Below are 15,164 nucleotides of genomic sequence, written 5' to 3' on the forward strand. Positions count from 1 at the left end.
TTTGAATATTTCAAACGGTTATTACATGTGCTTCACCAGGTATATGTAACCATACCTAGTGATGTCGTCAGCGAACGTGATGAAGTATCAATAGTTACCTCTGGTAAGTGTACTCATAGGTCCACACAGATCTTTATGTACGAGTCCTAGTGGTTCACTATCTTGTTCCCTCTTCCTTTAAAGGACGACTTTGTTATTTTTTTCCATTAAACATGATAGCATGTATCTTTGATTTTAAATCACACGGTCCAAAAACCCCATGGTTATTGAACTTCGATTATTAATGGTATAAATAAAGTAGTTTGATGGGCTTTTGACCTCTAGTTTAGATGGGCCTTAGTCTCACATCTTCATGATGTATCAATGCCTTTGTAATGACTACGAAGTCAACCTTCAGAAAAAGAAACTAAATTTAGCCTTACAACTAATGTGCAATTGGGGATTCCCTCTATTTTAATTAGAAATTACTCAAAACCCCTTTTTTGCACTTAAAAGTAGGAAAATAGCCATATCCCTATTGTTTGTCTATAATTTTTCTCTGATGTCTCATATCCTTTTATTGTTATGTTACCATCGTCTATTTGCTACCGAGGAATCTTCATTTCTCGTACATACTGTTTTTCTCTCATATCCATTTTTTTTGTACTTTACCAACAATATTTATCTAACATTTAAAATTAATAAACTACAACAATTTGACAAATAAAAATCATAAAATTCTAAGCAAAAACTGTAACTTCTCAATTATTCTTTGTTTTAGGTTAAAATTGATGTTTTAACAAAATTTTGAAGAAACCCTCTTAATCTTTGTTGTGTTTTTGTATCAATTATAATTTGTGTCATTTAAAGAATGACAATGCGATTTGAAAGGATGACTTGAACGAAAATAAAATAAAATGTTAGAGGATGAATTCTGAATTGAACTTACAAATTAGTTAGGAATTTATGGAGATATCATGGTTACAGTGTTATGTCGACGGTAGGAAAATGAGAGAAAAAAGAAGAAAACATAAGAAGCGTGGGGCTATTTTCGTACTTTTTAAATGCAGAAGAGGGAGTTTCACTAATTTATAATTAAAAGAGTGGTATCTCTAATTTGACATGAGTAGTGACTAGTGACGAGATACTGCTAAAGGAAAGTTTTATAAGAGCACCCCATTCTTCTTAAAAGGGTCCTCCTTGTGAATTCGGTAAGAGCCCACCAAATTAACAAAAAAACATTCAGTATAAGTCCAACGAAATTCACTCTAATAGTCTATTTTTGTGAATTCGGTGGACTCGTACCAAATTGTGAACCCGGTAGACTCTACAGAATTCACGAGAGGAGCCCTTTTAAGTTTTAACAAGAATGGGGGGGCTATAAAACTTCCCGCTGCTAAGAGCATCTCCAATGCAAAACTCAATCTTAGAAACTCGGAGTGCCACATAGGATTTTTTGAGTTTTTCTTAAAAAATCATTTCCAATGCAAAACTCAACTAAGATCTCAAAGATGATGTGTCGAGAGTGGAATAGAGATATCTCAAGAGGACACTCTATTTTCAGAGTGTCCTCTTAAGATATCTCTAATTGTCCAACTCATCAATATTTAAATTTCAACCAATAGAAATCAAGTCTTCGTATTTTTCCAAAATAACTAATTATTTTTTTACAAAAATAACCATGACACGTAAGTAAAATAAAAGAGTTTAGAGTGTTGCATTGGAGACATACAAGAATTGAGGATCTCTATTTTCGACACCTAGGAGTGAGAATCTCAATTGGAACTTGACAAATAGGACGAATAGAGATTTTTTTGAGTTTTGCATTGGAGATGCTCTAAATTCTCCAAAATCGACGTCCTCACTTGATTCGCACGTACCAAACGTGCCCCAAGTAATTCTCATTCTAGACCTCGGATATTTTTGTCAAACCAGCACGATTGTTCCCACCGTGTGCGAACACATTAAACTCTCACTCATCTCTCTTTCTCTCCCTCCCATCTTCTTCTCCCTTTCGCTCCTCCGATTCACCACCATGATCGACTTCAAAGATTCAAAGGCTCTATTATCGATTCTCAACTCTGATCAGCGATCGTTTGAGGAAATCATCTCCGATTTCACCTCCAAATTCCCTCCTCCGAATCATTTCAATGTCTGCTATTCTCTCGTCATTCTTTTAGAGGTAAATCACACACACAAACACATACTCTCTCTCTTTCTCTCTCTTGTAAAGTTCTTGCTGAATCTTTTAATTCTATAAAGCTCAAGCACTAATTTTGTAAAGCATCTTAAATAATTTTCGTTAGGGTTTCGGATTTAAACTTTTAGTTAATTCCAAATAATTGAGTTACGACTTAGGACTTAGAAGTTTGTTTTTAGGTAGATGAGGCAATTGTGTACTTCAATATTGCTTGTAAGAAGCCCTAATCATGTTTGCCACCTAGAGAAGGCTTAAGCCTTTAAGACACTGATGAATAGTAGCACTGGTTTATAGTTTTTTCACAATTATATTGCGTCGACTAACTTGAATTAGGTATTTGCTTTCTTGTTGCAAGGAATTATTGCTTCCTACAATTGTTTTATTGTGCTTGTAGCAAGAAGCAATAAATTAAACAATGAAGGGTGTACGTACATTTCTAGAGTCCCCTCTTCAATGCTTTGATATAGAACCATTGATATCACTATATCAGAACGAATATATAGCAAACTTGAAAAATCAGTATATATAGCAAGGATTTTCGCCTTATTGTATCAGGAGTACTCAAAAAACAATGATTCAATGAGAGAGACACCTCTTAGGGTAGGACACGGAAGAGGTCTCCAAGATCATGAGTAGGTCTTTGAGTGATATATGTTTCGTTGGAAGTGCACATGTAGGTAAAAGTCTAGACTACTGATAGCTCGACAAATATACTTCAGTTTTAGAAGTGAACTCATGAAATTTGTTGGTAATGAGTCTAGTGGCGATGAATTAACATTTGAATGTTCTTGAAAATGATTTTCTCTGTGACTTTAACAAGTATGTAGTTATATGTTGTGGTGACCCTCATTTAGAACTGTTTGTTTAAATTTCTTTCTTAGTATTTTAAAGTTTATCACGATTCTCTGAGATTCATGGTACACAAAACTGTGAGTATTATTTTCCTTTTCTTTACCTTATTTTATTACCAGATTTCTTATTTTTTTTTAAACATTGTAGATTCCATTTTTGGTTCAACACTTCCTTGTAATTGTTATTTGTTACTAGGGTTTATATCAAAATGCTTTCTTATTGGATTAATGTCTGATTAGATTATTCTTATTTTCAGAACAAAAAGATGCTCAAACCCAGTCAGCGATTAGCGGCATTAGCTATTCTTTGTCAAACATATTCTTCTCAGTCATTATCTGCAAACCCTTTCCTTCTCTTTCTCATAAATGTAAGTGAACTTTATGGGCTTTACTGTAATTTTGTTTAAAATTTGAGTTTTCCAACATTTGCTATAAAATGATCTATTCCCATTTGATACGGTTCTGTCAAAGTAGAAAAGACATTACCAGTTAGTTAGCCAATTACGGGTTTCTTTGTGTTAGACACCAATTCTTTTATCAGGAATGTGTTAATATCTGGTATATACACCATTTAATACTCTTATGAGTTAGATTCTGATGTAGCAGACAAGTTGCTTCTTTGAAGGGGAACATCATAGTATTTCATTATTAATATTAGGGTCAGTTCTTATAGGGCTCCCGAAGAATGACCAACTTATCTTCTTCGCCCCATATTCTTATTAAAAGTTTCAAAAATAAAATAAATAAATCTTCGTAGCCCCATATTTTGATCGCGAAACTAACATCTTTGTCCAATAACTTTGAAAAATCTCTTTTTCTTTGTAGTTTTGCACTTCTGCCTTTGTTTGTTCAAAATATGAGGGTAAAAAAGGTGAGTTGCTCATAATATGAGGGCGAAATGGAAAAGGTCCTTTATTTTAAAATTATTATTGGTAATATCAGCCAAAACAATATACTCTCTCTCTCTCTCTGTGTATACATATGCTTACACTGATATTTACACCATATTGGATTTTTAAACGGTACATTTTATTACTTTCTTCTATTTACAGGTAGCATCTGATGATGCAGCTGATAAGATAGAAAGAACATTTATCACCCAGCTGCTGGAATCTGTTGATGGTGGTAACAAAGAGGTTTTCTCTTGCTTCTGATTATTTATCGACCTTTCGATATGAATAATTTTTCTTTAATTCTTTTGTTTGAATGTAAACTTAAGAATAGGTGTCATTATTCTTAAAAGAAACATATAAGAAAACTGAAAGGGTTGAAACTCATCAAAGCCAGTAATCTTGTTGGTATTGCCCCTCGAGAAATGTGTTATGGGGAATCACTTTTAGTTTCTAACTGGACATAAATGTTAATGATGTGAACTGTAGATGGTGATGAACTGATGATCAACCTCAATGGACCCAATATCCAAAAATAATACAGTAACACGATTGACCTATCTAGTGTCTAGGATCCCAAGAAAGGCTAATCAACTAAAAGTGAAAGGACTAAGTGGGTGTAGGAATTTTGCGTTTCTTAAGTGATTTTTACTTGGTAGAATATCATATCATAACATATGCATCTTTACCCTGTTGTAATATGTGTCCTCGGACACTTCTTGAAATATATTTATTCAAATTTTCACAAAAAAATTTCGTGCTAAAAAAAATCAAACACCCTGTAAGAGTTTTTAATATTATAATCATGGGGATTGGCCCAAAATGTGACTGTCTGATTTCTGTCTAACTAATACGTGGGGGAGCATCTTAACCTTTCGTTTGTCTAATGCAGATACTTAAACAGTCTGCTGCCGATTATCTAACTCGGTTTGATCCATCATTGCACGTGAGTTAACTGTTCCTCTGATAAATAGATTGAGATGTGTAAGATCTCTAGAAGACTAGAAGATTTTATCGAGAATGGGAGCATATTTTCCTGCTTTTCGCTAATTTATAGTTTTAGCTATTTCAGTTGCTTTTATCTACTTGTAGGTTCTAGTACAACGTGAACAGCTGCAGAAGCAATATTGCGAGAGAATAGTCCCTGAAAAGTATACTTGTTTATTCAGGAATGCTTCTGTCAACAATATAGTTCCAGACCCTGATTTACCCCGTGGTTTTGATGCAAATTCACCAGAGTATGATCCTTGTCTATGAAAGAAACCCAAGTTCTGTTTAGAAGTTTCTTCAGTTTTCTTGACAATTTTGATTCGGAATGTCGCACACTTGTTTTATGTGTATCGAATGTTCTGAAAAATTCAATTCATACACAATCGGACAAATTGATGACAACATGAGGTTTCTATAATGTCTACAGGATTCTGTCCTTGCTTTCAGGGCTTTACTTGCAGAATGTTGTGAATAAATCATTTCGCACCTGTATGCGTAGTCCGATACATTCTTATTATATGTATGATGTTCTTTTTTACTTTATTTTTCATGTTGTTGTCTATATATGTATTATTTCAGGCTTGAGTCATCACCAGCTGGAGGTAAAGCAAGAATAGGGTATGGAGATAGACATGAGGCAGTAACTGGATTATTAAAAAATTCTTCCCTGGAAGGGTTAGATCCTCAGTGGATGAGGCCGGTTCCACCAAGACTTCCGATACTGGATGGAGAGGCAAGATACATAAACTCCTATCTGCCTAATGTGTTGGAAGTGATATTTTTGTTACTTACAATCTGCATTATCCTGCAGCTTGTATGGCTCAACCCGGATAATAACCATGAGTTGTTATGGGATTATGGTATGTGTGCTGACACTAGCAGGGGTGCTGCAGTTCGGGATTTAATAGTGAAAGCCTTGAAAGGACCACTTACGCCTGCACAACAGGAGGTGCCTGCTTCCTATACTCTTCTATCTCTAAGTCAGAAATACTAATTTGTTAGTTATCAATGTGAACTGAGAACATGTGGGCCGATGGCTGACAATGAATGTAAAGATATCTTTCTTATTATCATTTTGAGTACATTTACATAGAAGGAGGTACACTAAAGTCAGCTTCAAAAGGATACATCATAAGTCAACCCTTGCTATGCATCATTGAAAGTAGTAAAATTGGGAAGGATTCTTTAAGCAATTATTTTCTTCTGATAATATTGATCCACAAACGAGGCTTATGCTCTAGATTGACCTTGCTGCCTCCTTGATGCTATGATTTGCCTTACATCAAAGCAAACTGCCTCAAGGCCTAAAATCGTTTTCGAGAACATCGTAAATATCATTGTTTCTATTGCCGTTTCTTTTTCTCCATTCACAAAAGTCACTTCGCTTGCTTTTATCTTTGCCTACATTAGTTGTTGTATTGCATAGTTGTTAAACTCTATGACTTAGTCATAAACATCCTGATTGTAACAAACATTACAATGCGCTGCTGCATTTGTTAACAGGTAACATAATATGTTAGTACTCAATACTACTGACAAGGAGAAAGAGAATGACTCGTTGGATAACTATTATCTAAGGATACCTTTGTTTTGAAACTTTGATGAATATATCTATGGATGCTTATTTCTGTTGTCCAAAATTCAAAAAGTCTGCATATTCTTTTCAATTTTTATCCTGCAACTATCTGATAAAAGTCAATGTTAAAAGAGATCTCTTGCGACGGAGTCTATAGGTTGATTTTAACTCAAGATTATTTATTGGAATTCATGACGTCGGTGTAATTTGAATGCTAATCAGACGAGTTTCTCTCGATGGCATTTTTAATGATTCAGCCTAAGCAGTTCGACTCAGACTCGGACTCGGCTCAGACAAGGGCCGAGTCCGAGTCAAGGTCCGAGCCAGCCGAGTCACTCGGCCGAGTCACTCTAAGTCGTTATGAAATTGTTAGTAGTATATGTATATAAAACAGTAACATGATAATACTTAATCTAATCAAGTTCAAACTTAAAAATAGACTATAGGTTCCTAACTCTATTAATAGACTTCTATTTCTAGCTTCTAACTTTCTATACAATCTTTTGGTATTCCAAAAGATGTTAAACAAGTTTCCATAAATAATTAATACACTTTTATCTTCTTAAATATTCTTTCTAATTAGATAATAACTAGGAATATCATATAAAAAAACATCCATAGTCGTACAAATCAGACTTCAATAATAAAAGAAAGATAATCTCTAACGAGTCAGCCGAGTCTGACCGAGTCAGCCCGAGTCACTCGGGCTAACCCTAGACTCGGGAACTCGGTGGAATTCGGCTCGGGGTACTGCCGAGTCCGAGCCGAGTCCCGAGTCACTCGGCTGACTCGGCCGAGTCGGACTGCATAGGATTCAGCTCATAGTCTTATAATAGAAGTGGAAGATGTCCTAGGTCTCTTATTCCATTGGAGTTGAAATATTGGTTGGGCTCATAATTTGTCCTATTTTGATTTCATTTCTAGTTGGGAGGATATCATGAAGTAATATCTTCATCTGTGATTCCACCAATTCTTTTGTACATTCTCCCCTTTCCTAATTAATTCAACCTTTTCAAAAAAAAAACAGATGAGTTTCTGTTACTTATAAAGTAGAATCATTAAACTAGTGCGCGCTTAGACACTTGTGCACATTGGGCTTAATCAGTAAGAGAACTCGGTATTGCATACCTTCTTATTTATGTAACATAGTTGTCTAAGATCTCTTGTAAATGTTTTGCTACGATGATTAAAAAAAGCGGAATCTAGTTATGTGCATATCTTCATAGTGCATATTTGGCTTAATCAACTGGGAAGCTATGATGATAAAACATAGTTGTCCAACATTCTTGTAAACATTTTGCTTTATAAATTCATTCAAAGTTCAAATATATATGTGTGTGTGTGTCAATGTGTGTGATTGGTTATTTTGAGACTGAGTTCTCTTCTGAGTTGGTCGATCTCATTTCGTACTAACTGTGCAGCATCTTTTGCTTTATCCTTCATGCATTTCAATTTATTCCTCTGTATTTTCATTGTTATTCCCAGCAAGTGTTGTTTGAACTGTCGAAGGACCCTAAGCTTGTGTATCACTGCGGACTCACTCCTCGAAAACTACCTGTATGTTAAATAATTATTTTGGAATCCATTTCATTTTATTTGCTACCTACATATCCATCTTCATTTGTTATTGTTCTGTTTCATCTTGCTCTTAGGAACTGGTGGAACACAGTCCCTTAATTGCTGTTGAGGCTCTTATAAAGCTGGTACATTCTGCTGAGATTCAGGAGTATGTTTCTCACTTTCTTTTGTCTGATATGTATATATATGTTATGTTCTTAGCTAAGCGTCGTACGATCACACGTTTTCTTTCAAATATCTTTTATCGGCAGATACTATACCGTTCTTGTAAATATGGACATGAGTCTACATTCAATGGAAGTGGTCAACAGGCTTACTACTGCGGTCAACCTTCCACAAGAATTTGTCCACATGTACATCACAAATTGTATATCGTCCTGTGAGAACATCAAGGTATATCACAAGTTCTTGATATGATATTGCTTTACCTTCACTGTGAATCATGGCGGTCTTTATTTTTATTTTTGTTCTTTTTTATGTTATAGTTAGTGAAAGAATATGCAGAAAGTAGGGGAAACATAGGGGAACCCTATAATGGCAATTCACATTTCGTAGCCCTTTAAGATTTCGTGAATCAATTTTTCTTAAAGAATCTTTCAGCAAACTTGATGACTGGAGTTACCCTTTAAGAGTTCGTTAATCTTTTCTTAAAGAATCCGAATGAAAATTAGACTTCAGCTCCTTGGAAGATAGTGGGGTTATATGCCTATTAACCTTCTTGGTGCAGTCATATTCCAGGCAATCCTGTTTAGTCTATACAATTTGCACTCCTAAAGTCACAATTTTGTCCAAGCTGTTTAAGAAAATCACAACTCCCATAGGAGAAAAACAGAGAATGGGAACTTTCAGCTTCGGAAATATATTCCTGGTGTATATTAGATCTTGATTATATGCACCTTGTATTTGTAATTCAGTGACAGTTCAAAACGCTTTGTCGGTGGATACCAGATAGCTTGGTCATGAGTGTTAATAATTCTGTTGTGTGTGTGTGTGTGTGTCTGTGTCTGTGGATACTAGATAACTGTCCGTATTATCATTGAGTAAGACTTGGAGTGATTGTAGCACTCCAGTTTACTGAAGTGTAATAACTAAAGCAGTAGAATGGAATTGATCAGTTGACCTTCTTTTTGTTGGTATTGTCATTGTACAGGATAAATACATGCAGAACAGACTCGTGAGACTTTTGTGTGTCTTCTTACAGAGCCTCATCCGAAATAAGATAATTAATGGTGAGTAAATTCGTCTATACATCTAAAGCTTGGTTATAATCAATTCAGTATGCTGTGATTTACACTTTTATCTGGTTATGCCATTATGCATTTAAATCTTTGCATGCCTATGCTGTGCCTATTAAAATATTTACACAAACTGATAAACCTTATGAGACACCAAGGGAGTTTGGTTAATCAAAAGAGGAATCTGCCCATGTGTTCAGCAATAGTTGTTATGGTGTTTAAGGAAACCCCAGGCTGTCCATAAACAGCAGAAGCGGCTTCGGTATACAAAAAGGCGTGATAGGAAAAAAGTTTGACTACTTTGTGTCCTTATTTGCTTCACTCGAAATTAGACATCTATATATTCCATGAACAACCGCGTAAGCTGCTCATCATATAAGTAGGAAGAGGTTTGATATTTCTAGATAGTTTAGTATATTGTCCTTGGAGACATAGCTTTCTGGAAATTAGCATGTTAGCCATCAAACTAACCCGATCTTTTCCATAAGCATGCATGAGTAAGGTCTCTGTTCCATCTCAATTACCACACTCAACATGACATGTTTCAGTGCCTACTTGGAATTGGTCTATGTTCTCTTTCAAAGAGTCTATTTTGGATCTTCGCCTTTCAAAACCTCGGTGTTTGGTAACTTAGATAAGTATATTGTACGTATAGAAACTTATATATCAATTATCTGTTGACTTAATATATATGTACCCTTAGAGAACAAGAGAACATAACTATCATCTATACGATATTTGCCCCCTCCCCCACATTTGTTAATGTTGTTCAGGGAATGCAGAAATCATCTTCATTGAAAAACACTAGAAACTCACAAGATAATTGACAAGATTTATGCTTCGTAATTTGCGTTAAATGTTCCAATAAGGTTGAAAAAGTGTTCGTATGGTTAAATGAATGTTTGTGTTTGTTTATGATACACAGTTCAAGATATGTTTATCGAAGTTCAGGCCTTCTGTATCGAATTCTCGAGGATTAGGGAAGCAGCTGGACTATTCAGGCTCCTTAAAACATTGGAATGAATAGGAACTGTTTTTTTTTTTGCTTCTTGCCTAATCTCTATACTAATTAATCTGTTAGATAGTATCTTCTGAGTTATTTTCATTTTCTCTCATTCCATCATGTGCCTTAATCCTGACATTTTATTTGTTAAAATGTTATCTTGTGGCTATGTTTTTACTTATTGTTCTTTTGTTATTCAAATTATTCAAAAAAGCTTTTTCAGGAGGCATTTACAAGAGAGTGGTGAACCATATAATATGCACCCTTGTCTATGGGAAGGGTGGTTGAGCAGGACCAGAAACTAATGGTCAATAAAAGCAACTCCGACCCGGGCGACTCAGGCCCAAAATTTGAATTTTGGGCCTGAGATGCCAGCTCAACCCCTATCGGCCCTTCAGCCGACCCAACAGTTTGGGTCGGCTGAAGGTCCCAACATGACGGTTGGGACCCTTCCAACGGTCGTGTTGGGGGCCAAATCTGGCCGTTGGATGCACGGTCAGTTTTTGTTTAAATATAATTATTTTTAACTTTTGTTAACTTTAATTAGTTTTAATTTTCTTTTAACTCTAACTGTCACATTAATAATTAAAATACATCTCGCTAACGTGACGGTGCTAGAATAATTCTCATACCTTAGAAAAAAAGTATTATTTTGAAAATAGTTCAAGTACGTGTTACGCAAGATCATACATGTCTTTTGCACACCCATAAAAAAATGGGTAATTTTATAGGCAATGTCCAAACATGTTAAAGGCAATGTGTTTTTTTACTCGAAACTTCGTCAAAGCAAGTTGATCAAGTATGGTTAGAGGCAATGCCAAAATTTGAGCTTGTTTATCATCCACTTCTTTATTTTCACTTCTTCCGACAAAAAATCAACGGCCGGAGTTGGCCGGAGACCTAAAATTTCTTCTGCATCTTCTTCTTCTCCTTCTATTCTTTTTCTCTACGAAGAAGCTCTTCTTCGGTGAAGGTTTAAGAAACGGGACATTTAACGAAAAATGGATGAATTAAGATAAATCGGTTCGACGATACCATCACACAGGTGAAGGTTTACACCTAAAGGAAGGAAAAATGGGTGAATTAAGATAAATCGGTGGGTTCGGCGATACCATCACACGGGTGAAGGTTTACACCTAAAGGACTCGTATACCAGTAAGAATTTTTCTAGGGAGAAGTATCTCTAGTCGAATGAGAAATTTAGAATATGAAACGAAAGTGGTTAAATTTGGCTATTAGTCGGACCACCTTTAAATCAAATCTCAAATGGTGGCTAGGAAATGAAGAAGGCAGCATTGAAGTTGATACATCTTCTCACCAGTCACCACTCAAGTAATTCTTAACCAGTGACAGAGGGAAGATACTAAGTTTCATTTTCTCCTCCCTCCTTCCACCTCCACGATGCAGATGATGCTTCTTCAACGTCATCAATCGTCATCATCTTTCCTTATCCTTCTCTTCTCTTTCCCCTAAACCCCTCACTTTACTTTCTCTTTCTTCCCTTACAACGACATTCGAGAAGACAAAGCTCGCCCAAGTTCGATCAAGCTCTTTCTACCTATTTCTCTTTCTCTTTAGAACTGAACAATATGTTTATGAATAGAAAGTGAAGAGAGAGTGAGTAAAGATGAGAGGAGGAGAAGAGGAAGGTAGAAGAAGAACAATTCTGCCGACGACCTTGCTGGAAGAAGAGAGGAGAGAAGAAAGAGTTTTTTTAGCTTATTAAGGTAGCCGACCGGAGATTGCGGGCTGTCGACAATCTGATGGCGTCAATTATGCCGTTAGGTCAAACATTGGGTGAGGCATTGCCTCCTATCCACACATTGTCTTTGACCATTTTAAAGATTGCCTTTAGCGAGCTTGTCTTTAATAACTTCGGGCATTGCCTATAAAATCTCCCTAAAAAAATCTCGAAACGCGTCTCACACATGCATCAATTTTAAGCCTCAAGAGAGGCTGATGTTGGAACTGATTTAAGACTTCTTTGTTTGACAGGAAGATTCCCAGGGTGGCATTTTTTTTTACTTAAGATAAATCAAGTCGGCTCTTATTTCATCAGTTTGAGGCTCTTACGGGGGAGGCTCTCATAGGCAATTTTGACTTAGACCCGAGGCTTATTAAAAAGTCTACTTAGAGTGTCCTTTCCAAGATCGATTGAGATTGAAAATTTTGGATTGAAGAAGTGGTTTTTTGGATATCCAATGGGACACTCAAACTCGAACATTTAAAGTGCCACATGATCTTTTAGAGTTTTTGTCAAAAGGACTTTTCCAATGAGACACTTTGTTAGACACTCTATTATGAGGTGAATGCATTTATTATTGAGAGTCTCAAGAGACTCAAAATTTTAAACCAATAGCAACTCCTGTTTTTTAATTACTTTTTCTCTATTGAATTTAAGAGTGACATGTGTATTAAGTGCAGGTGTTTTAGAGATCTATATTGGAGACAAAATTTAGAGTATCTCTATATTGCCACTTAGGAAAGAGAATCTTCATTGACACTTGACAACTAGGACTTTTAGAGTGTTTGATAGAGTGTCCCACTAGAGATGTTCTAAGTTAAGTTGGGGCTGGAGTTGCTCTAAGGTTGGAATCCACGACTGGTTACATATCTACTAAAGGACCAGAAGGGGCCATGGCCCCCTGCCCCTTTGTCTTTCTCCCCTTATTAATTGGTAAGGGCTTCAAATTTTAACCCTTAAAGTATATTTCCCCCATTTAGTTCAACTCAAATCCAACCCAAAAATCAAGTCCAACTTTAAGGTTGTGTTTGATATCAGGAAAATAATTCTATGGAAATAAAATGTTTCCACGGAAAGTTTTCCATGGAATTTATAATGTTCCGGCTTGTTCGAATCGCGTCACAAGTCTACAAGCCCAAGGTAATGGGGTGGAGCGGTCGATTAAGAAGGCAGCCAGGATTGATTCAGATTCCGTGAAAATAAGAGTTCTTTCGTTTGGTTATCGTTTATTATTCCGCGGAATTATAAACTTTGTTATTTGGTTGACAACTAACTTCTACTAATATAATATTCAATAAGAGTTTTTATTTACTTTTTATCTAGTCAAAATAATATTTTTACCTTTATGTTGCTAAAATTACATTTTCACCCTTATGTTGTCCGAATTACATTTTATCTCTTATGTTGTCAAAATTATTTTTTACCTTTATGTTGTCAAAATTATTTGCACTCGTGTCACTTTGGTAACTTAAGAGTAAGAATGTCAAACTGTTAATAAAACAAGATAAAAATGTAACTTTGACAACATATGGATCAAAAAAGAGATTTTACTAATATAAAAGAGTAAAAATGTCATTTTAATATAAAAGTGTAGACAAATTATTTTTACAAGATAAAGGTAAGAATGTCATTCAGACAACATAAGGGTAAAAAATGTCATTTTGGTATTATACGAGAGTAAGAATGTCATTTAGTCAGCATAAGGGTAAAATGTCAAGTTGATATTATGGAAGGGTAAAAATGTAATTTAATTACATAAAGCTAAAATGTCATTTTGAACATATATGGAGATAAATATTAGGTTTTAAGTATCCGAATATGTTAAAAATATTTGTATTCATTTTTGACTTTCCACGGAAACTAATTCCGATGGGGGGGGGGGGGGGGGGGGGGGGGGGTAAGGAATTAAAAGTGTACTATTTCATGAAAATAAATTCTCTAAAAAATTAAAGCCATGGAATTATACTTCGTATCAAACGGCGGAAATTCTTTTATTTTCACGGAAAATAGGTAATATCAAACACACCCCAAGTATTACCAGCCAATTGACCTATTCCAACCCTGCTACCCACTACCCACCCAATGAACGACTTAATATTATGCTTTAATTTCCACAGCCAATTCCTATCCAGCTACCCACCTAATGAACGACCTAATCTAATTACTTTAAGTTCCAAGTTTTACCACCTATAACTATGATATTACATTTCAACAAAAAAAAATATAACTATGATATTACTAAATTTTAGTTTTGTTACTTTTATTCTAACAAGTAAATATGTTTTACGTTCTTTTCTCTCTCTCTCTCTGTATTCAGCTCCCTCTCCCTTTATATGTGTCTCTTTATTAACTATGTCAAAAAAAAAATTGTTCTAATTAGGTATAAGGATTCAAATGGCTAACGAGAGTAATCGAATGATAAACGACGATTCAAAAGTGGCATCGAAAAAAGTTGGTTTATATTATTAGTCTACTTATTGTTCTTACCTTTTATTATTATATGTACCATTCGTATAATATTTGTTAATTTACAGTTTAAGAAATCTCTTACAATCCATCAACTTTTTTAGTGAAAAAATGTTGACAAAGCAGAAAGACTTCCATCTTCTAATTGAGCTTGTGCTAACTCTTCCTGTCTCTAGTGCAACAGTAGAACAATCTTTATCATCTGTGCACATAATTAAAACAAGGTTACGCAACAAAAAGGATGATAATTTTTTTCTCAAATTCTTTGATTTTGTACATTGAAAAAGGAAATTGCTCAAAAGTTTAACACATAATCCATCATAGATGATTTTAGAGATTTGAAGGACCGGCATGTTCCATTTTGATTTAGTACTTCCATATCATTTTTTTATTAGTTTTTTTTTATCTTTATGACTTAATAGATATTGTTAGGTGGTAATTTTGAATGGAATTGTTATATTAATTTGTCAAATCTGTTTATGACTAGAATGGTTCGGCCTTCCCAAACAAAATTCTGATTCCGTCTTTGTCCATGGCAAAATTAAAAATGAGACTGATTCTTGTGCCAGACAGTGTTGGAATCGGTACCTAGCTCAAAAGCAGCTGGACCGGTTTTTCTTTAATTTGGTGTACCTATATTCACCTGAATCTC

The 15,164-nt window shown here is 35.1% G+C and overlaps 1 protein-coding gene across 1 annotated transcript; it reads left to right on the forward strand.

The window, feature by feature from the left end:
* Positions 1–1,839: 1,839 nt before the first annotated feature.
* On the forward strand, positions 1,840–10,471 carry LOC147530935 (CCR4-NOT transcription complex subunit). Its single transcript, XM_086646470.1, has 12 exons — positions 1,840–2,161; positions 3,288–3,398; positions 4,083–4,166; positions 4,813–4,866; positions 5,013–5,158; positions 5,490–5,643; positions 5,722–5,859; positions 7,972–8,043; positions 8,139–8,212; positions 8,316–8,457; positions 9,215–9,293; positions 10,225–10,471. The coding sequence occupies exons 1-12, from the start codon at positions 2,015–2,017 to the stop codon at positions 10,320–10,322; spliced, it is 1,299 nt and encodes a 432-aa protein (XP_086502596.1). The 5' UTR covers positions 1,840–2,014; the 3' UTR covers positions 10,323–10,471.
* The last annotated feature ends 4,693 nt before the right edge of the window (positions 10,472–15,164 follow it).

The sequence above is a fragment of the Eschscholzia californica genome, unplaced genomic scaffold (genome assembly GCF_041429995.1).
Source record: "Eschscholzia californica isolate CP2 unplaced genomic scaffold, dmEscCali1.0.p SCAF_6, whole genome shotgun sequence".
Classification (NCBI taxonomy): Eukaryota; Viridiplantae; Streptophyta; class Magnoliopsida; order Ranunculales; family Papaveraceae; genus Eschscholzia; species Eschscholzia californica.

Coding starts and splice junctions, on each gene's coding strand:
- LOC147530935 (XM_086646470.1), top strand. CDS start 2,015: ATGATCGACTTCAAAGATTCAAAGGCTCTATTATCGATTCTCAACTCT. Junction 4,167..4,812: donor TTGATGGTGGTAACAAAGAG/GTTTTCTCTTGC, acceptor TGTCTAATGCAG/ATACTTAAACAGTCTGCTGC. Junction 8,044..8,138: donor TCACTCCTCGAAAACTACCT/GTATGTTAAATA, acceptor TCTTGCTCTTAG/GAACTGGTGGAACACAGTCC.